Source organism: Tauraco erythrolophus, chromosome 8, assembly GCF_009769465.1.
Source record: "Tauraco erythrolophus isolate bTauEry1 chromosome 8, bTauEry1.pri, whole genome shotgun sequence".
In the NCBI taxonomy this organism is placed as follows: domain Eukaryota; kingdom Metazoa; phylum Chordata; class Aves; order Musophagiformes; family Musophagidae; genus Tauraco; species Tauraco erythrolophus.
The window spans coordinates 39,159,534-39,182,276 of record NC_141472.1 but is presented as its reverse complement, the minus strand read 5'-3'; the positions used below and the strand labels follow the sequence as shown (position 1 = coordinate 39,182,276).

Here is a 22,743-nt window from a genome sequence, read left to right as displayed (position 1 = left end):
TCATGCAGGTCTTGAATTTTTTATGATATGCTGCATTCATGTTAGAAATAGTTGGGTAGTTCTGTTTTACAGATATTACTCTTCTCTGCATGAGTTCTAGTAAACTTTAGAGAAACTTGTTAGTATATATCTCCTATTTGCAATATGAACTTCTATCCTACGACCATTTTTTCAGATCTAGCCTTGATAACTGTGAAATCCTGATAGAAAATACTACAGTTTATAATTTTAAAGTTGTTATCAGTCAAGCCTCTTTTACATGAGAAGCTGAATATTGCACTAATTCTGATTTTAATTGGTGGTGAAACACAGGAACAGTTAATAGTAAGGGAAGAGAAACATTTAGAAAATTTTCTTACAATTGCATACTTGTATTGGTCAGAATACAGAGATAATTTTGTGCAGTTTTCTAAATGCAGTGGTTTTATTTATCCTTGGCAGACTGCTGAGCAGCCATACCTCAGGATGGTCTCAGGCACCATTTTCACTGAGAGCTTTGGAATGGGATGTCATACCATAGTTCTGCATGGAGTATAATAGCTATATAATCTTAATTCTTCCTTTACCTTTCATTTTCAATTACAGTATGTAACATTTATTGGCTTCAGTATCAATAGTTCAAGTAGTTCATGCCTAAGTGCCTTTTTCTTCTACATTGAATAGAACTGTCAGCAGATCTCTTACAGCTTATCACCTGCGGGTGGAATTTATGACTTTCCAATGCGGTGTTTTTAAATATTTCACCATTCTGAAGGTAAAAGTTATTTAACTGTAAAAAGTTACATAAATCTGTGACTCTGCAGCTGCTGTGAAAGATCATTTCCGTAAATCTGACTTTAACATCTGTTCCTTTTAGTGTCCAGAATTCAAAAGACCTAGGGGCATTGCTGTTGACTGGGTCGCTGGAAATATTTATTGGACTGATCATTCCAGAATGCATTGGTTCAGCTACTATACAACTCATTGGACAAGTCTGAGATACTCCATCAATGTAGGTCAATTGAACGGACCTAACTGTACAAGACTCCTTACAAGCATGGCAGGAGAACCGTATGCAATTGCTGTAAATCCAAAAAGGGGGTATGTACGTTTCAACATTATTCTGTTTTGGTAATTCAAACAAAAAGGCAAAATAGAATAAGAAAAACAAAATTACGTCTATAAATGTCTAAACTTTTCCAAGTCATTTACCGAACTTTCCTACTCAATTTACCTAAATGTAAATCAGGATCAGTTACCTCCCATCTGCCAGGTAGGCTTGAAAATTCATAATAATTTAATATCAGTGAAGTGTTTTGAGGTTCTGTGTAGGCATCTAACTCATTCTCTATGTTTAACATTTTAGGATGATGTACTGGACAGTTATTGGGGATCGCTCTCACATAGAAGAATCGTCTATGGATGGTACTCTGAGAAGGATATTGGTTCAAAAAAATTTACAAAGACCTACAGGTATACAACTTATCCGTTTTTCCTAATTGCATGGCACTTGCTAACTCAGTGTAGATTTGTTGGCTGAATTCCAGTTTCTCAGTTTGAAAAAAAAACTATATACTTTAAAAAAATATGTATTCTGGTTATTCATGTGCTGTTTACTAATCAAAATTCTTGCTTCTGTTTTCAAGTGATACATCTTAATATGACTTAAACTTTTGTAACAAAGCTTACCATGATGATTTTACAAAGCAGGAACAAAGGACTATATATAATCAGTTAAAATATGATTTGTTCCATAGCACTGAACAGGCAAAAATCAATTAAGGGAACACCAGTTAGTGGTAAGACACATTTTTTAAGAATGCATATGAAATCTCACAGCCTGTTCTAGTTACCTTTCTGAATACACTACAACATAGTATAATACAAGGTTGAAGTATTCAAAGAAGCAACAACTTCATTATCTCACTATTTTACAGAACTGTTTTGAAACTTGACACAATACATGTTGAGATCTTGCAAGTTACCATTAAGACTCCATTGGCAGGATAAAAGTAATTTTTATGACAAAGGAAATGATAAATCCAGAATGAAATGTGTGCCTCTCAAATAGCAGCATTCTGCCTTGAAACCGCAAATGATTTGTTCGTGACCCATTTTCTCATGCAATATTTGATGTTTCTCCAGGCTTACAATGATAATTTGTTGTTATTGCATTGCAAATTAGGGGTTGTCCAACTTTGGTACGCATATCTGTTGAAACAGGCTTCTTTCAAGACGGTGCTATCTGAATATCTAAGCATTTCAGAAGCTGCCACTATCACAGCAACAAGTAATAATACTTTAACAGATTGTTAAATCCCATGCTAAGGTGGGCTTGTGGTGTTGCATATGCAAATTACATTCATCCCTTAAAAAAAAACATTACTTCTTTATTGAACTGATTAGATTGAAATATAGCAATTTAAGAAATTACATATGTGATAAGGAAAGGTTTGAGGAGAGGAAGCTTGTGCTCCTTGGGTAAGTAAGAAGCACAATAATAATAAGAAAAAAATACATATTCAGTAGTGAATTCGATAAAAATCTTCTGATTATTCAGACTGAAAGACAACAGAATTTTATGTTTATCAGAGTTGATAGATAGTCTTTGGATTTCTTAGTAAAACATTGTGAACATATCAGATGCACAAATCATTAGATGTGGTTCTAGTTGCTGGAATTGTGCTTTTTTGTCTATTTTTATCATCTTGGTTGATTGCCAAGGTTATGTCATATGGAGCTAGTCACAGCTTCCTTGATCATTGAAGGGCATTTAAAGCTTTTTTTTTTTTTTTTTTACCAGCAGTATTGGATTAGTGAAATTATTGAATTTTTTAGGTAGTAATGCTATCAAACTTATCTGAAAATGGAAGTGTTTACTACTTTCTTGACCAGAAGTAGAACTGCTGGAGCTTTTCTTCATCAATTTTTCCTTGGTATATTTTATATAGAAAAGTTTCATATAAACATTTAACCAGACCTCTGTCTCCTTACAAGGATGAATAAAATGAACATTAACAGAATTACCAAAAATGAGCAGACTTTGCAAAGAGAGAGTTTCACAAGTGCCTTGCCACAGTATTGCATTTTCCTGTACCTACTGCTTGAAAACACTTTTGTGGCATCCTCCTGTGCTTTTCCTCCTTTATGTCGTGGTAGAAAGTACATGTTTATGAAAACTTTTAATATTTTGTCAGATATTTCACACAGATCCATGTCTTTGCAGAGGGAAGACAAAGAAAGAGTCCAAGCCTTTAATATTTCCTCCCAAATGAGACTTTATTACTATTGTTTAGATGAAGTTTAAGATTTTACTGAACATCTGAGTTCCACTGCTCTTAAATTTATTACTAAATATGCCGTTCCTATTTCAAATAAGAATGAGTGAGAATTCAAGCATTTGGTCTTGACTTCACAGGATTTACGTAAAAATGACTATGACAGGAATGCTATATGTATAAAACAAAAAGTACTTTTTTTACACTATGTTGTCTCTTATACTGTGAAAGATACATTGAGAATGTTATGTATTTATTATTTGATATTTAAATATTCTTATTAAAACGCAAAGAATAATTTAAAGCTGGAGTCTGGGGACTGCTGCTGAAATATTCCCCCTTACAGGTACCATGCATCACACAGAGCTGACACATTGTGATTATCTTTTGCCAGATATTATTCTCTTTAGCTGTATACCTGAATACCAGTGCTTCTTTTAAAGAGGTTTTTTTTTTAACAGAGTTCCAAATGTAAACATATTTCACTGATCTGTGTGTCAGACTTCCTCCTCTTCATCTCATCTATCTGTAGCTGATTAATTTATGACCCTAAAAAGAGAATTTTTGCTGTTATGTATAATTTCTTTTGATGTATTTTTTCTGACTTACCTACTTACATAAGTAGGAAGAAAAATACTTTTTCCCACTCCTATTAAAAATACACCACAACTTCAGAAGCTCAGAATTAAATTATTTTATGGTTCAAATATTTTTTCAGGCTGAAGCTTTCGACATGACCTCAAATGCCATATTAATCATTTAATCATCCTCTGTGAAACATGAACTGCTTGATTTAACTATTTCGTTATTGTCTAGAGGCTAAGTAGTTCCAACGTTATCTATCTTTTACCCTTATTTGAGTTCTCAGTCACTCAGGCTTGTGCTTGCTTTTCATATATTTGTGAAATGTTGCTGTTTAAAACTTTCAACACTAATTTAATTAAAATAATCTGATTTTTTTTTTTTTTTTTTACCACGTGGTCACACTGATGCTACTGCTTAGAAATCTATCGACATAATAGATTTTGTTGTTGTTGTTGGTAGAGCAAATTACAGGATTAGATTCTATGATTTAGTTCCCACTTGGTATATGACTCTACCTGCTGAGAATAATGGGTTTGAAAAGATACTGACTGTGGAAGAGTAAGCTCAAGAAAGTAAAAAACCATGGTTGTCTCAAGAGGAACGTTTAAGTGGAAGGTGTTATATTTTATTCTCCTCGGTTTCCAGTCGTGTTTTTTTCATTGTCACAATGCTTTCAGTTCACAAGAATAGGAATGATATAAAAATATACAGTTACATTAAAACATCAAATTCTTTTTCAGATTTATGTACCTGTTTCAACTTTATTTTCTTTGTAGGTCTCGTAGTTGATCAGTTCAGTCAGCGTTTGTTTTGGGCTGATTTTGAATTATCTGTCATTGGCAGCGTTCTTTTTGATGGTTCTGATTCAGTTGTCTCTGTGAGCACTAAACAAGGTATGAAGAGCTTTTATATAACATGCTCTCAATTTTATTTTGTTTGGCTGAAGTTCCACTATTCAGAGAAACTATGTAAGCAAACAGCAGTGATTATTAAGTAATGTTCGTTGCCTTTTGTTAGATAATACTTCAGATATTATCTAAACAAAGAGATACTTAAGCTTTATGATAATCTGATAAAGTTACTTTAGGGGAACAAATATTCAATGATATGTGCAAATTTCCAAGATTGTTATCTAATCATGAACTTAGGTATTACCAAATGACATTGTGATTAATATTTATGCTTGGCCTCACTTGGATTTATGTAGCAACAGGAGGACCTTGACTAGTTAGAAATTAGAGCTGTCTGCATAGCACAGGAATTATATTGTTTGTAGAGCAGTTGACCTGAATCAATTCTGGGAAAAATAATGGATTTGGCTTTCAGGTCAGTAAGTAATCACAGAATTCTACTAACAGAATGTGAATGAAGAAAGTTCTTTTCAAAAGAAAAGAGATTCTGGTTGAACAAACTTTGTTTTTATAGGATTGCATGTTGGCTTTTTAACAATTTGATAATATATGTAACAATTTATGAAATTTTAATACAAAAGAAAGGAAACATCAGAACATTTTAAAAATTTGAAAGCAAGCTTTTTTGGGGGATTGCTTAGGTGGATGGTTTCATCAGGATGATACTACGTCTAGTGCTGCTGAGAGTTTTAAGCAATGATCTGGAATTCACCAGGAGGTTCTGAAAGATAATAGGAAAAATCTTCCATAATCCAAATTGAGCAGTACTAGATTTAAATCATCTTATTCTGGTTTAATAGCATTTTATTTCACAACTTGGATCAATATACATGGAAGTGGTTATCTCAAGAAGAATCACTTTGTTGAGTGTAGGGATCCGACTACCACCTCCTGTAACACTGAACCATGCCATGCAGATGCCTGACAAGAGATTTGATAAGACAGTAACTCCTCCTGGTAACTTTGCTCACACTTGCTTTGGTGAGCTGATGATTGAAACTGAATAAATACAAGTGAAATATAAAACCATTTTTACAGTAAATGGGAATAATACTAGGAACAAGGTATCAAAAGGAATGATAAGTTCTGTTTCTTTACGGCTTCAAATCAAGAAGAGATACATCTCTGGCAAAGAAATTTTATTCTTAACAAGCTATTACCTTGTTACACAGGTAAATGTGTGAAATTCTACAGCCATAAGAAATCCAACTATGTGATCTAATCAGCACTCGTAGCTCTTGAAAATGAGGACTTGGTAGAGGCTTAGCATTTTATTTTACATCAATTTACTATAATTATGAATTAAAATAAGTGTAGCATGAAAATTAGCATTTCAAACGTTAAGAAAAAGGTGAAGAAATGTTTTGTCAGAAAAGTTTCTTTTATGTACAGCAAAATAATCTCTTTTCTTTCTTGCCTCATACTTCTAGTTAAAGTGTTGCAGCTAAGTATGTTCTAATTAGCTGGTTGTTACTGTGGGATTTCCCTACTTTTCAATATTCAACCATTGTCTGAGGCTGAACTGTGTGGAAAGTTAATCAAAAGCTTGATTTTAGTTGCTTGTAGTATGGGAAGAACTTTTTTGTACTTTGTGAGTACAAAACAAACTGTCTGAATAATAATGTCTTTTAGCTGGTAATTTCAGTAATGCAATTGAAGTTATTAATAAAATTAAGTTATTATTTTACTGTAAATATATATTTTTATTTTTTTTTTGCTTCTATTTAAGGTTTACTGCATCCACATAGAATTGACGTTTTTGAGGATTACATATATGGAGCAGGTCCTAAAAATGGCGCATTTAGAGTACACAAATTTGGCAGAAGCCTTGTAGAATATCTGAGTGTGGATGTTGATAAAGCAAAAAGTGCCTTGATTTTTCACCGCTACAAACAAATGGACTGTGAGTAAGCATAATTACTTTAAACTCAATACTGAGCAAGTTCACCTCAAGGGGGAAAAAACATAAACCAAGTTGTACAAATATAAAACAGAGCCTGATTGTACAAACTGAAAATACATTTAGTAATATTTCTTTATATAAGTTTAATTTATATTTTTTGATTCATTTTCTCCGTTGGAAAGGACATTGGACAAATGCTTACCTAGTGTACCTGCACTGCAAATGAGGTATAAAAAAAAATTAGAAGAGCTGAATACAAATACCTCCAGCCACAACTGTATGAGGTTTTTTACCGATTTATGTTTTTGTTACTGGAATAAATTCTATCCTGCTCTGCGTCTTGCACTGGCATTTGAGTGAGTGTGTTCACTGACTTGAGGCTGTTGATATCCTGGAAACTGGAAGTGTATCAGAATTTTTATATCTGATTATTTATTTTCTCCTAGCTCTTTAAGTATGATTCTAAAAAAAAATATTTTTAATATTGTCTTTTCTTAAACAGTGCCTAATCCATGCTTGGACCTGACATGTGAATTCATTTGTTTACTCAACCCTTCTGGTGCAACATGTGCTTGTCCAGAAGGAAAATCACTGGTGAATGGAACATGCATTGATCAGAGCCTCTTAGGTAGGTATTGAAAACTGCGTGGGAGACAGTAAATAAGCAAGTGGTCGGCTTTCGTCATGGCAAAAGGCTAGGCTGCCTGCGAGTCGAGAGTTTTGTCATGTTGTACAACATAGATATTGCTTCTCTGAAGTGGAAACTACATGTGAAGAACCAAAATCCCTGATTCAAGAAAACCTGTTTATATTCATCAAAATGAAAAATGAGCTTTCAGGCTGAATTGATACCAGATGATATTTAAAAGTGAATGTGTATATCTATTGGCCAAACGAAGTTTGAAAAGCTCTGAAGCATTTTGGAATCCAAGTTAAACATTAGCTGTTCAGGAGGAAAAAAAAATAACCTTAAAGACCATCAAGAAACGCCTCTACTTAGACTACAGCAATAGTAATAGAAATATTTTTATCTAAAATTATATCTTTTGGTAATATCTAATAATGACTAATATCAAGACCCAGGAAACCAGACTTCGTGGTAAAAGAGCTACTAAGTTCTTGCTATGTTTTAGAGGGGGGGGGGGGAAAGTCTTCTTTTCCATAGAAGAAAATTGTTAAGTACTGTAAAACTCTTCCCACTGTAATTGAGGCCAAATCTGGGGTGGTCAGACAGCTGGAAAGAATTCTTAGCCAGCTTGAATTTTAAAACATTCCAGAAATCATAGAATAGGATTTCTTATGTGTATGAAAAGTCAGGATGCATTAGAAAGTTTTTCTAAAGTTTAATTCCAGGCTCAGATATGTAAGTGATACATATTTCAGTGAGATCTTCAGTACTTAAAATGCTCAATTTAGCAATTAAATTAATTTACCTGAAATGTCATCATTTTGTGGAGAAAATCTCACCTATTTATACTGCTTAGTCTTTAAATATTGAATTTATACAGCTGTGTTTTAGTGTTTTATGATGAGGTATTAATAAATGTGTAGCAGCATTTCTCTTCCTGTATCAAGAAATTGAAGAATAATTTAGAGAGTAAAACATTGTTAGAAAACTTGTCCTATATAAAAAAATGCATTTGTGTGTTTAGCTTGTGTAGGAGTACATTGTATGCAATGCATTTACAGTACCAACTTTAAGATCAACTACACCATGCTCTAGCAAAAATACAGTAGAAACATTAATATACTGTACAAGGTCTCTAACTCTTGAGAAAAATCAGTCTAAACACCCTTTGTCTTCAAAGAGCATCTGCCCTCCCTGCCCCTCCAAGTATCAGCTCTTTGTTCATCTGAGATGGATGCTTGTCTGCCTGGTTACCTCGGACTTGTTGTCAGGAGCCAGAAATCCAGCAATAATATTACAAGATTTTCTCCTGATACAGTACCGCCTAAAAATTATTTCAAGTGACCTGTAGCTCCTACTTAGGTGTTGAAGAAAGGACAAGTAAAAGAATATAGTTTTTCACTGGTGACTAATTTGAGCCCATAATTTCAGTAATGCTACAGTTTTACTAGTGGGGCAAAGGATTATGCCATGCTATTTTTTTTGTTAGAGGAAGATCTGAAGAGGCTTTTAAATTATTTCACTGCTGGTCGTAAATTTTTATGGATAGACAGAAAATGCCTAGAGAAGCATTTTTAATATATTGACAATTTTCAGTATCTTCCCACAATTGCAATATCTCTTATGCCTTTTTAAAGGTCTGCTGAATAAGTGTTTCTCAGTTTTCTGATTACAATTATATTTCAAGTAATGTCTATCATAGACTTTTTTTGTACATTTCTTTCTTGTATGTTATTTTTGTGATAGATTGCAGAGTTTGTAACCTCATAGATTATAAATTATGAATTGAAACAAGTCTGTTTCATAGCTTACGAACAAGTGTGTGTTTTTTCATTATTTTGACTTTTTAAAAAAAGTATGAAGGGAATGTTAAATGTTTGTCTTATGCCAGCACTCCACTTAGGCTTCCAAGGATCTTTCCTGGAAAGATCAGAGTTGACCTCAAAATCAGTATCTTGAATGAATACAGCTTTATAATTAATAGCTGACTGACAACTCACTTGCCATTAATAGGCTGCTAATATGCTGCAAACAAAAGACATCAAGTTATAAACCAGGTTCTTTTCCTTTAAGAAGTTATACAGTCGGGAATAAAAAAAATATAGGAGCTGCAGTCTTCCTTTCTTTTTCTGATGAAGAGCTAGAAAATGTATATGAAATATTCCGAACTGCATACAACTTGTTGAAATCTAGTATTATGTTGTCTTCATTGTCTCAGAGCATTTTTGGCATGGTTACAAATGTCAGTAACCCAAAACACCAATTCTTGCCTTACATGTCTGTCAATACACGTATGGTATAGAAGAGTGACCTGACATTAAGCTGAAGGGAGATTATATAGTCTTTTTTTTTTTGTTAGTCTGCAATAAAATCCTGATTTAAAGTCAGTTGAAATGTTCCTGTTGATTTTCATGATTTTGTGGGTTTTCCCCTAAAAGAATGATATCCAGAAGATTTTAATTTGAGACATGAGTATGTGTGAAACACTTTTTAACTGATGTTTTCATTAGATTTTGTTACTGATTTGATCACAGTGCAATAGTTGTATAGTAGCTAGGTTACAATGATTTACGTACGTTATATTTTATGCATTCAAAAATACACTACCACTAATTTACAAATCTAAAACTTCAACTTTTTAAGTCTCTTTTAGTGGACGTCATTCATGTAGCAATAGAATTGGTTGTTTTGTCCTTGCACAGTAGCTGTTTCAAGTCATGTAAGAAGTCTTTTAGTTTCATAAATTAGTAGTAATTGTGTATATCAAGAACTATTGTGACTAGACTGTACTTTTGGAACAATATATAAATCAAGTTACAATAGTAAACAGAGGTATATTGAATATTCATAGTACTTTTTAGTGTCTTTAAGTGTTTTGGGACTTTTGAAATGTAGTAAGGAAGCTAGTAGTAGATTTCCATGACTTTACAGAGTCAGAATGAGACAGCCATCTCCAGTTCCCATCCATCTTAAACAGTGCCCCCAGGAGAGTCTGTGCTTGAAGATTCTGTTTTGACAACGCATATGTCTATCCGTGAGAAAAATGCCTTCCAACAAGTAACGGTCATTTTCAACATTACTATGCTATTTATTTTGGTAGGTTTTGGCATGACTACTGTAGAGATGCGTTGCGCACTTTGTACTGTTTCTTACTAGTCAATCTACATGAAGGTTGGTAACTGGGATGTAATCTCACTCTTGCTCTGTTTCTTGTGACTGTATCCCAAAAACTGACTCAGATTCTGGTTCATTGGATTGTTGAGGTGTGGGGTTTTTTTTAACAAAAGAAAATTGAAGTAAGTCTTGAAATTCTGCATAATATTACTACTGGCTTGATCCTTTGAATTGATTTTTCTTCGTAAGTCCTACATGAGGAATTCTAAATGTTGAATCCTCAGTGGCTTTCTGTAAGACTGAATCCAGATTGCTTCAGACAGCTGCTTCACCAGCATCTCTCAGAATTGATGAGAAACAGCTTTTCAGTTTGATTTGGCTTTTTCAAGCCGGAGTTATTACAACATATGTGTGTCGTATCACTCAAAATGTTTTTATAACATAATGAAAGCGAGTTCCTGTATGTTCATAGATAAGCTTCCATCTCATTTCTTCCTAGATGATAATGACAGAGCACAGTTCTTTTGTGGCTTATTTATTGACTATAGCAGACCTGACTTTCTCAGTTTAGAAGCTACCCTTTGGTTTTCAAATGGGTAGAGTACCACTTCATTTTCCTAAAAGAGACCACTGGATTTGCATCTATTAGGCTTATTGTATCTAATTGTCTGTAGCACAGTGAACCTAGAAACATACCAAGAGGATGAAAACACAGACACTTGCACTGGAGGAAGACAGTGTGTACCACAGCTGAATGAGCAAGAGTAATGAACAATTCCAAGAGTTCATTGTTCTGGAGCTGCACGTTTATCCCTTTCTTTTTTAGAAAGGGATAGTTGTGCTCTCTTGGCTGGATGAAAAGCCTGAGAAGAATTACGAAAACTCAGATCTGACATTTCTTCTGAATAGAGATGAAATATTTAATTTATCATGGTGCTTCCTTCAGCACACTTCTGTGGGGACTTGAGCACTGCAGAGATGGATTGCTGGCAGACCAGGTGGCCTGGCTGGGGATGTAGAGGTTAATCCCTATATACCTTTTTTCTCACCCACAAAGTCTGCCTCAGGGAGCTGTATTAGCAAAAGCTATGGCAGTTCAATCCATGCTATCTTCCTGATTTTGATCCTGCTTTCAGTCTTTTTAGCTATCAAATAGAACTGAGGTCAAAAACAGAAAGCAACTTCTGATTTGAGAAAAAAAAAATCTCTTGTTTACAGCAGTCTTCTGTATTTACAAAGGGGTTACTATTGGGACTGGTGTTTCCCAGAACAGAAGAAAATGGGTTGCATTAAAGCAGTCTTACAGCATACAGGCAAAATTTGGGGATTGCAACTTGTTCTGATAAATGTCAGAAAATTGAAAACTAGCAGATAGTAAGACCCTCATCTGAAGGGGCAGGAAAATTTATACAACTTTACCATAAAATTAGAACACTGAGCTCTCTTTAATAGGTGCATTCAGCTCAGTAAAGGATGAGCTACACCCTTGTCTGAAGGACAGGCAAGAACAAATACCTTTCAGCCCCATGAGATGAGTATTTTCCCCTGTGGGGAGAGAAACTGTTCTTGTCCCAGAGAATGTAGTTTATTAACCTTGTGCTCAATAGCATCACCTCTCCATTTAACTGCGCAGTCTGGAAATCAGTGGATATTTCAAAGAGAAAAAAAGTAGTGAAAAGTAGGATGCATTTTTCTCAAGAAAGAAAGGGTTGTATAGAAATGCCAATAAAAGAGGTGTGTTTGTGATTGGAGGAGAGGGATGGAATATCCAAAAAATTGAATGAGTGAAGGAAAAAAATACCAGTAGAGCTCACAAAAGCTTTGGTGTGCTTCTTTATCAGTGTTTCTTCTGTGTAAGATTTTCCTTCTACTTTCTTTTAAAGGAAAGAGTCAAAGATGGAGTAAATCAGCCATAAATCCATTAATGTTTGTGTCAAATACTCCTATCAGGAAGAAAAAGATAAAGTTATTTAATGCTTTATTAAAAGTATGTTAACATTGAAATAAGCAAATTAAGGCAACATAAGACTAAATAACCAGGCTAGGAGAAAATATGTAAAATGACATGAGCTATAGGCCTTTACTTTCCTTCTTGTTACAGAGATCCAGTAGCTAGACTAGGAGTAGTATAACAAGTGAAGTTATTTATTTCTGTCATTTCAGAAGTGAAAAGAGAAGCTGACTGGTCTTTGAGTCTGACTTCCACCAAGCTCAGACCAGTATTGAATTGACTCTGGATAGAAACTTTACTGTTTTCTTTTGGTTTGTTTTTTAAACTTTGTTCCAATACTGGTTACTTACTAGAGCCATTCTCAGCTCTTCTTTCAGGAAGAGCTCTTCAGTGCTTTCAGCTCTTCTTTCTTCTTTATTCAGGAATTCAAATGAAGAGTATTCAGCTTTTTGTAACAATTCTTCTGTTGTTTCTCTCCTGTATTCTTTTTCTTCCTGTCTTCTCCTATGGGACTGTTCTGCTCCTGTCTCCCACACAAAGGCGTCTGATCCCCTTTTGTACTCAGCTGATGTGAATCAGCAAGAGTAATTTGATTCTTGTGTTTACCTTCAGACAACAAAGCAGCAGCTTTAAAACCCCTATATTGTTAAAGTCTAACATAGTATTTTAAAACTGGCTTATCCATTACATCTTTCAATCCTATTTCTTAACTTATTTAAAGTCCACAATTGTTGTAGTTACTTTTCTCTGTTTCATATTAGATTTGTATTGAAACTCTTGAATTTAAAATGTTTTATAGAGAACAAAATCAGTAGTGAATTTTAATAATCCTGTGATGTTACAAAGTATTATAAACTTTAATGTTTTTTTCAGGAACCTTCTCAGTTGACCATTGCATAAGGTTAAAACATATATTGCATTTTAAAAATGTAAGACATGAGTGTCCCAATCTTTGAAAGCCAATTGGATTAGAAAATCATTACTGTGGGCAATTTTTAGCTCAGTATATTTTCCTGAAAATATGAAGGCAAGTATTTCTTGGTGCGGTTAGGGTAACTTTCAAGTTTGTATTTCATGTTTTATAGTTCTAAATATGCCTTTCGATACTCTGTTTTTCTCTTGAATTCTTAGTCTGTCTTAATTTCTGCATTTTTTTAAAAAAAATTATATCTTAATTCTGCTGAATTACTCTAGAAGAGGACCATAACACAGTTTTAATGTGCTATCAGAAAGGTTCATAAAAATGAGCACTTGTCTGTACTTCAGTGTTGTTTATTCTGTTTTTACCAAGTTCTGCTTTATAAACTCATGACTAATGATAAGAAAAACAGATAAGATAAGCAAAACAAAAATAGACCTTCTCTCCAATAAGATATGCTACATTATCCATTGAAACAACTTCTGTAATGAGTAACTGAAGAATGGTTCATGGAACATCAAAGGGTTTAATGAACCACCCAAATAAATAAAACACTGAGGCATCCTCAAACTCCCAAATACAAAGTAGCTTTGTTACAGCAGATGTATATATCCAGGGTGGATACCAAAAAATTAAGAGCAAATGATATTTCAGATTTTTCTTGGAAAACACCTGAAATATTGATGTGCCCCCACAATAACTTTTAGATTGGTTGTCTAGTTACAGCTTAATTTGAGAGAGGTGCAATTGCCTCAAATTGCCTACACCATCTCAGCAGTGGCCGTGAACAGAGGCAGCCAGACCCTGCCGAGGAGGGGTGTACGTGGGCAGGAAAGAGAGACTTGGGTGCATCCAAAGAAAAGGCTGCTGCACAAGCACAGTGATATTACTGGACTCTGCAGAGTCCATGCTGGAGAGAACGATTCAGCTAGAGGGTATTCGACATTGCTGAATTCTGCACTTAAAACGCAATGTGTTTCTTTAAACATCAAAAAGGAGTTGGTGTGCCTGTGTCAGTCAATGCTAGATTTCAACAAGTATAGGACAAATGGGAACCTTGGCTCTTTTTCATTTGTTATTTAACTAAAACAGATTAATTCAGCCAGATATCTGCAGCTGGTGAATATATTACTGAAGCGCTCTCAGTGTTTGTGGTATCCCTCTTGTTAAAAGCCATGTAGGTTCAAACGCTGGATTAGTGAAGCAGCAGCCTGGCTTCACAGGATTTGTTTTGCTATGTGAGAAATGAGAGGTCTTATTGCTGAAAACATGTTTTAGGCTGGAAAGGTACTTGTCTATTTCTTTAGGATTACAATTATTGGTATGTTTGAGAGTTGTATGCGTGCTAGTCTATAATTAATTTCTTGTTGGTGTCATTGAATGATTTTATATCTTGTTCACTGAAATGAATAGAGATTTATATTTCAAAGTATTTCCAAGACAGGCACAACTCTAATTGCAAAACGGCTTTATAGACAGATTGAATCTGGCCTAATCAGAATTTGTGTCACCTCGTACTTCGCTGCTAAGATGGTGGCACTGCTGCCGCAAGCACTCGGTGAATGCAGAGCAGCAGGCAGTATCTGTTCGTAGTGATTTTACAGACTAAGCAGAGGAGAATAAGAATAAATCAGAAAATATGGTTTAGGAGCAACAAGTTAGTATGCAAATATCAATTTTTGAGGAGGATTTAAAGGCCGAATAACTTCCTTTTAAATATTTTCGATAGGATTTAGTTAAGAAGAGTGTTAGAGTGGAAGAGAGGTCCAAAAAATCAAATAGGGAAAGACTTGAGGTCGTCAGAAATGAGTGGGAAGTTTTCTGAGATCTCCCAGGTGAAACCAACATCCATTTTTTCGTTTCTTAAACTAACTAGGAATGATAGTTTCGAGCAAGAACCCATGGTGTCATTACTAACTTACGTTCTAAGGAGGTCAGCTTTCCTGTGGCATCTTTTGGACGGAGCATAACTGCCAGGCACAGGCCTCCAGGTCGGTGTGGTACAAGCTCACAGCCCTGCTGTAGCCTCCACCAGCTCTGCAGCTCTTGGTGAGGGCTTATGGTCTCCTAAGTGTGCCTTTTTTCCTAGCACTGTGAAAACAGAAGTGATAGTTCACTTTCTCCATTTTGAAAAGTGATTATTTTTTTCCCGCATTGTTAGAGACCTGTAGCTTTATTTAAGATGCATCAGGTTCTGTCTTGCCAGTCAACGTGAAATGGAATTGCTGAAAACAGTTCTGTGTGTGCTCTTGCTGCAGATGATACCTGTAAATTAACCTGTGAAAATGGAGGCAAGTGCATTATAAATGAGAAGGGGGATCCTCGATGTCACTGCTGGCCAAGTTACTCCGGTGAAAGGTGTGAAACTAACCATTGCTACAACTACTGCCAGAATGGAGGAACCTGTGCAGCCTCTCTCCTTGGTAAATATTTCCGAGCAGTTGTATCTTACAATTATACCTGCATTAATTTAAACGTTTGAATTCATTCCTTGTTTGTGATATTTTTTCTCTTTGTAACTTGTTTGCTTTGCCTGTACTTAAAACTATGTGCAATATAGCAGCATATACCATACATATACGTTACAATCAATAGTGCTTTTCATTCGTGTATCTGCATCTCACAAAAGGGAGCATGGAAGGGAATATTCAGTATAAAGACACACGTGTTGAGGTGTAGAAATGGAATTGTAAAGCTTAAGGTCCAGTCAAACTACATCTGGAACAACTCCACACATCTTGCTCTCTCTATCTTAATTCTCCCTCTGAATTTTTAGGTGCATACACGGAGATATTTCTTTAAATTAGAGTTGTGTGGCCTCAATCTGTTACCTTTGTCTTACTGAAATTTACAAAGTAGGCGTTCTACTCATCTAATTCTCAGGAAGATTTGGCTGATCAGAATTCAGATCCTTTATTTTCCTGAAGGAATTGGAAATCACATCTCCTCTTCAGTTCAGGGAGATTATTCTAACTATGAAAACGTGGGTATTTTGACAGTTGATCTTTGTCCCTGACATGTAGGCTGTTGTAGCTTGTATAATGCAATTAGTGCTTGGGCTAGAGAGGGAAAGTGTGGTAAGGAGTAGTCTAAAATTTAGTAATTATGTGAAAAAGGAGAAGTTGAATTCTGTTTTCCACTGCAAGGAATATTTAAATACTTGATTCAAAGTAGAACAGCTGGAGAAGAGTTTGCTGTCTCATCTCTTCTCAGAAGCCTATCAGCTGCTGAAGATGGTGTGAATCATTTTGTCCTGTGTGATGAAATGACCAGCACCCTGATCTCTGTAAGAAAACTGCAGACACCTGACTTTAGAACAGGACTTTGACTGTTTAGCACAAGCAGAGAGAGCTCCCTGTAATGCAGAATTATGTCTTAGTCTCTGTGACAGAGGGGGCTTAGATCTCAATGTTTTCCTTAGCACTCCTTACTAATTAACTTTAGCTTATATAGTTTAGTAATTTAGCTTCACATCCTGGCTGCCCTGAAGCCTCCTCTTATTTACTGAGATGTGGTGGCAAAAATCCAAGTGAATGCAAATTTAGCGTCTTGTGTGCCAAACAGAGGATTTTTCAGTTCTGAGTGTTTGAGGGTTAATAATGTTGTTTGTAGTTAACATCACTATGTTGACTGTAATGACTAAATATTAGAAAATGAGAATTACTTGTACTTGAAGCTGACAAATTATACTTGAAGCTGCTTCTAGTAGCTGATGGAACTACTGACACAAATGATAAGCAGAGATTTTTATCAGTGTAGTGAGATCAATACATGTTTAGTGAGAACATGCAAGTGAATGAAAGTAAGTCACAAGTGATTTAAATGACGTGCAGACCTCCTTGTCATCTGAGGAGAGGGTGTTTACTCCCACCTATTTATCAATTAAATGCCAGACATGTACTTTTGTGGGGTTAAAAGGCTTCATAAAATTAGTAACTTGGCTCCTAAAACTCAGCTCAGTTCTGAAACCTACAGAAACCCTTTTCTTTTGGCAGTAGTCATAGGGCTTGCTCACCTCCAGCAGCTCATGTTTTCCTTACCAGGCAGCTAACACTTGCTATGCTCACACAACTATGCTATCTCCTGTATTTCTTTTTTTGTTTTTCTTTTTTTCCTTCCCCTGCTAAATCCAGCCTCTGAAATCTCTCAGCCTTGCTGAAATAATTAGTGTAGTAGGTTTGGTCACCAGTGAGTAAAGGAGAGAGATGAGCAGATTCATAGATTTCTAGGTTGGAAAAGACCTTAGAGATCATCCAGTCCAACCTTAGAGATCATCCAGTCAACAATATACTTCTGCTAAATTGTTAATCCTGGCCCCACCTGCTACAGAGGGCCTGGAGATGTGAGTATTAGCCTTATTTCTGCTTGGTCTCCCACGGGATAATGTGCCTGCACCAAAAATGCATCAGGAAAGCCAGCATGAGTGTCACTACAATTCACATCTCACTGTTCAATTGCCTGATTTTGGCGAATCTGAGTCTTTACCTGCAACTACAGTTTAATGTACCACACATGGCCAAACTGTGCGAAGCCTTTATGAGCCGAGACCAACACAGGGCTCGTTCTCATGACTCTGACTGGGCATACCTGCTAATAGGAATATTCTTCTGCTGTACTGTATCCGCTTTCCCAGGTTAATCAAATTTTCATAATCATATTTCAATGTAACCAGATTTCCTATCTGCCATTTCCAGTTCATGAGGGTAGCCATGCCTTGAAGCTGGTGCCATAACTGTCATGTGCTAGAGACGTGGAAAAAAAAGATTATATCTCTTTCTAAGGATTATGTATCTTTCAAAGGGAAACTAAACTGGACACCCGAAAAGTAATGAAAACCGTAATTAAGTCAACAAAGTTTAGTTCCTCAAGTGTTTTTACAAGAACCATTTCCTCTTTTCAGTCAAATATACCCCTGTGCAATGCATGTTATTCGGTCGTTGCATCAGAGAGTGCACATTTAGCTGCAGGGGCTGCACACACCATTCCCAGTTTGGACTGAGGGTGTGAAATCCAGAACAGAGCAGCACTCACTCATTTCCTTCTCGGTATCTCAGCCTTCAAGGTAGACTTCATCTGCTCTGTCAGGTTCTTAGGAGCATCGTTATTGTACATGTAACTTTATTCTTGCACATTGCTACATGTAGGAATAAAAAGGTTCCTTATTACCAGGAATTGCTCAGTTTTTCCTTAATGATTGTAGAACTCGGGCATTGTATTCTGTCTAGATTTACAATATGACATCCTACCAGGTTAACTTGTCCACTAGAAATAGGTACATTGCACACTTTTTGGGGGGGTTGGGTTTTGGTTTTTTTTTGGTAGAGAATTCACTCACAGTTCTGCAAAGTATAAAATTACTATTTTAAAATAACATCAGCTCAACATAATTTTAATTTATTCTACTGTGCTATTGCTTGCTATCTGTGCATACGACCTCCCATACTACAGTGCTCACAGCCAGTTCCTCAAAAGTGGCATTTATACTTTTGATCCATTTTACAATTGCTCATCAAACTGTCCTGCTGAACTGATGCAATCAAGTTGCACGTATTTTCCCAATTTTCTCTTTTTTTAAAATCTATTTTTGTTCAAAATGATGAAGCTTTTTCCTCTGTAAGTTGCAGAAGCCATATGTGTGCAAATGCCAATCCAAATCCTCTCTGCAAAATATAAACGACCTGTGGTAATTTCAGCTTGCTTGACTCTGGCTTTCTTAGAAGCTCTGATTGCCCTTATCGATTCTCGTGTATTATCCAGCTCATATAGCTTTGATGCAGTCGATTTAATGAGTGTCATTCTACACGTGTGCCCTTTGGAAAGCTTAGGGATTGCCAGTAAGTTTACCCTCACTGGGAGATGAGCTGCTGCAGGGTCCCCACTGCTGGGAGGCTTCCCTAGGAGTCAGGGAATTTCCATATTGTTGGCTTCTGACTCCAAAACCGAGGAAGAGACAAACCTTTCATCATGTTCTGATATAAATAAAATGACACAGCATATAAAATGTTCTTCTAGTGAATGTGTGTGTTCTACTGAATGTGTAAATCCTGTTCTCTTTCACCACTCAGTATATAATAGTAATGTGATAACTAATTAAGTAAATTGCGGAGTATTACTCGTTTTTTAAACATGATTGTGCTAAATCTTTGCTGGATGTGGTAAGTTGGAGAACCTCATTATCTGCACAAAAATGTTAATTTGTTAAACAAATCCCACTGGCAATTCAGGGATTATTCACTGTTGGTTTACTTACTGCTAAGCCTTTTGGCAAATTCCTGTGTGAACATTATATAGCTAGAGATTGGGGCAGCTTTAATTAAAATTTATAAGTTTATGACAGTTGTATTGAGCTACAATAATTGAACAAAGAAAATGTCATCAGTTAATTAAAAGTACACATCTGAGACGTGTAATTAAAAGTTTGAGTATAATAATGAACACTTTCCAGTTAGCCAAATTAATGGGAATTTAGAAAAAATTAAATGTTACCATAAAAATGCACTTCCGTTCTCCTTAAAATTTAAAGTAAAAATGTTGGTGCAATAATTTACTAAATGTCTTGAACACATTAACTAGATCTAACTAGTTCACAAAGTTAAATAAAAACATATTTGTACTGTACTTACAGTCCAAAGAGTACGTCTAACTGCATAGAATTGTGATGTTTGTATCAAAATGAGTAAAAAATTATTGTGTCTTTCCATTAAATGAAAATTGATGAATATATCTCAAAAAAAAAAAAGTTATACATAAAGTAGATATTATTTTGTATTCTATTTTATAAGCGAAACAAGTTGATTTGGGACACGATGGCACATACTGGAAACACTGTCAGTGGAGAACCTGTTTACTTTGCTAATGTCTTACCAGCCCCAGTAGCCTCAAAGGGGTATGCTGTGTCCTTGTCACCAGGACAGGGACTGTGGGAAGGGGAGAGCAGTGGTGTTTAGTTGGATGTCAAGGCTGTCTGGTACGGTGCACAGCCGATCTAAGTGTCCCATCAGAACCACCACAACCAGCCTTGGTAAGAGCAGCCTTTGAGACTGCTCCAATATATTTAGAGATTGTTGTTTTCTACCTTTCTTTCACAGCATGGAGAGAATGTTTATCTGTTGGGATTGATCCCAGTCAGCTCACCTACTAATTATATACAGTAATACAGCTTCTCCTTACTACTATTGATTCAGTAAAGCTAATTATGGTTCATCAGCCACGCAGAAATGAATTATTGTGATTCCCACAGACTGCTGATAACTAGACCAGAAGACATGATATTACTTACAGCAGGATGGTGTAGTGCCACATTGTTTCCTTTAATTATTTAATGCAAATTAAATGTGCATATTCATACATAACAACTTAAAAACACACATTGCTGTTAGTGAATTTACCATTGACTGGAAGAAAAAAAAAAATCTGTGTCTTGGTGCAGGCATTCATTTGGATGATCTCATTTTTTGAAACTTTCAGAAAGCTTACAAAAATAGTGCTATTTCCCTAAATTAATTTTTTTCTAAATTGCAAAATACCTTCCATGGTCATACAAAATAAGCAATATTTCTCTGTTGTTTAGGCAATAGCATGAATCAAAGTTGATCTCCTTAGAGTTCTGTTCATCACAAAATAAATGTAAATAGGAGTTTATGAGTAGATCTCCAAAAGAGATGACCTAGATATTACAGAGACAGTGCACTAAAATATTTATTAGCTATTTTTGAAGATTATATGAAAAGTTATTTACTATTATATAGTAAATTAAATTGGCAAACTAGGAGTAAGTACAGTCTCTGTCACCAAAATGTAGTTGAGCCAATGCTCAACAGGATTTTGATCTCTATAATCTTCTCACGGATGATTTTTCTTTGTAAGAAAGGGGGAAACTGCATTTCATCTTCATGCCTAAAACTTCACATATTTTGTTCATGTCCTACTGCCAAAAATAACTTCATATTTCCCAGGGTCACCATAAAGTATTCTTCTTTAATTTACCAAATTATGTGCAAAACATTTGAAAAAATATGTAAGAAATTTGTAAGTTTGTTTCAAGTTCTATCAGTTTTAGAATTAAGGTAAAAAAATCAGTAATTATTTTTTTGAGACAGACTACATAGAATATCTTTAGAGAATAGTGACTTTCAAGTACATTGTTTCCTCAGAGAATTTTCATTATTATCTTTGTTACTTGTTTTATGTGTCTTATATACCGGGTGCTCGTTAATGTATTCCCTGCAATTCATTGTAAATCACTGAGTGGAGAAATCTGGGGGAAAAAAAAAATCTTTCCTCTGTAGATATTAATACCATGGTTTTGAAATTGGAATGTTTACATGAGATGCTGAGAATGTGCTGCCACTTTATCCACATTTTGATATAGATAATCAAAACCAGAAATTTTTGGGGAGTTTATAATGTTAGGGAAGAGACTAAAGAGGATAGGTGAAAGTTAGGGTGCTAATCTGTAATAGGCAGAGGAAAAGACAACAGTGTTCTGATACAGTAAATTCAGTTGAGGATTGCACTGAGGACGGAAGAGCTCAAAATAGGGAATTATATCAGAATATAATTATATCAGAAAAATATTTTTGCTCGTTTTTCCGTAAAATTCACCAAAAGATGGCTATCTGAATTTGAAGCAGTTAGTGTTCTATAAGCCACTTGCTAATATTTTCTATACTATCATGTGTTGTGAACTTTTCTGTGATGGTGAACGTTGGGAACTAAGAGACAATCCTGCAACTTCACAACCAGTGTAAATGCTGAAGTTCTCTGTGCATGAGATTGCCATGCCATGTTTGTTAGTTAGGATACATGGCATCTTGGTTAACATAACTATTTTCTTTGCAAACATAAATCAGTATTCTGATCCTATGATACAAAACCTTATGGCATTGTTTATCATTGTTTAATACTGCATTTTTATTAACTGTTTTTGGAACCATTTTGTATCAGAAATAATTTATGAGAATAAGGCAGATGAAAATGTCAGTATTATTTTAGATGCCAACAGTCTGTGTATAAATAGGCAATGAACTATTAACATTGCTAAAAGTCATGTTAAATTGAGTGACAAAAATGGGGTTTAGGCTATACTGTATTAAATTTTCATATAACTGTCAGGAGTTTGGCATATTTATCAGCCTACATTAGCAAAGAATAGAATACTCTTTTCTACAAACGAGAAAAATATCGTTGCCCCATCATTTTGAAAAATAGAGGAGTATTAATAATAAAAGCTGATTTCAGACTTCCAGATCTATGTTTTATCACTCTTTTATTTTTTTATATCTCTATTTTATTTTTTTATTTTTTCTGATTCAGAAACCCCCTGGCTAGGGGGCAGAAATTTAAATACAAGTGTATACACGGGGAAAAAAAACAAAAAGAATCTGTGCTAACATCTGAGTTCAACATCTTTGATTTAATGTTTAGATCACAGGGGACAGATATGAATAACCAGGCTGATGCATATTAAACTAGT

General features: G+C 35.1%; 1 protein-coding gene across 1 annotated transcript in view; it reads left to right on the top strand.

The window, feature by feature from the left end:
* The window catches only part of LRP1B (LDL receptor related protein 1B), a 583,373-nt gene that overhangs the window by 529,047 nt on the left and 31,583 nt on the right, over positions 1–22,743 (top strand). Inside the window, exons 78-83 of the mRNA XM_086616175.1 lie at positions 857–1,080; positions 1,346–1,452; positions 4,619–4,735; positions 6,483–6,656; positions 7,159–7,284; positions 15,527–15,691. Coding sequence (XP_086472301.1) covers positions 857–1,080; positions 1,346–1,452; positions 4,619–4,735; positions 6,483–6,656; positions 7,159–7,284; positions 15,527–15,691 — 913 coding nt within the window. The remainder of the gene's footprint in view (positions 1–856; positions 1,081–1,345; positions 1,453–4,618; positions 4,736–6,482; positions 6,657–7,158; positions 7,285–15,526; positions 15,692–22,743) is intronic.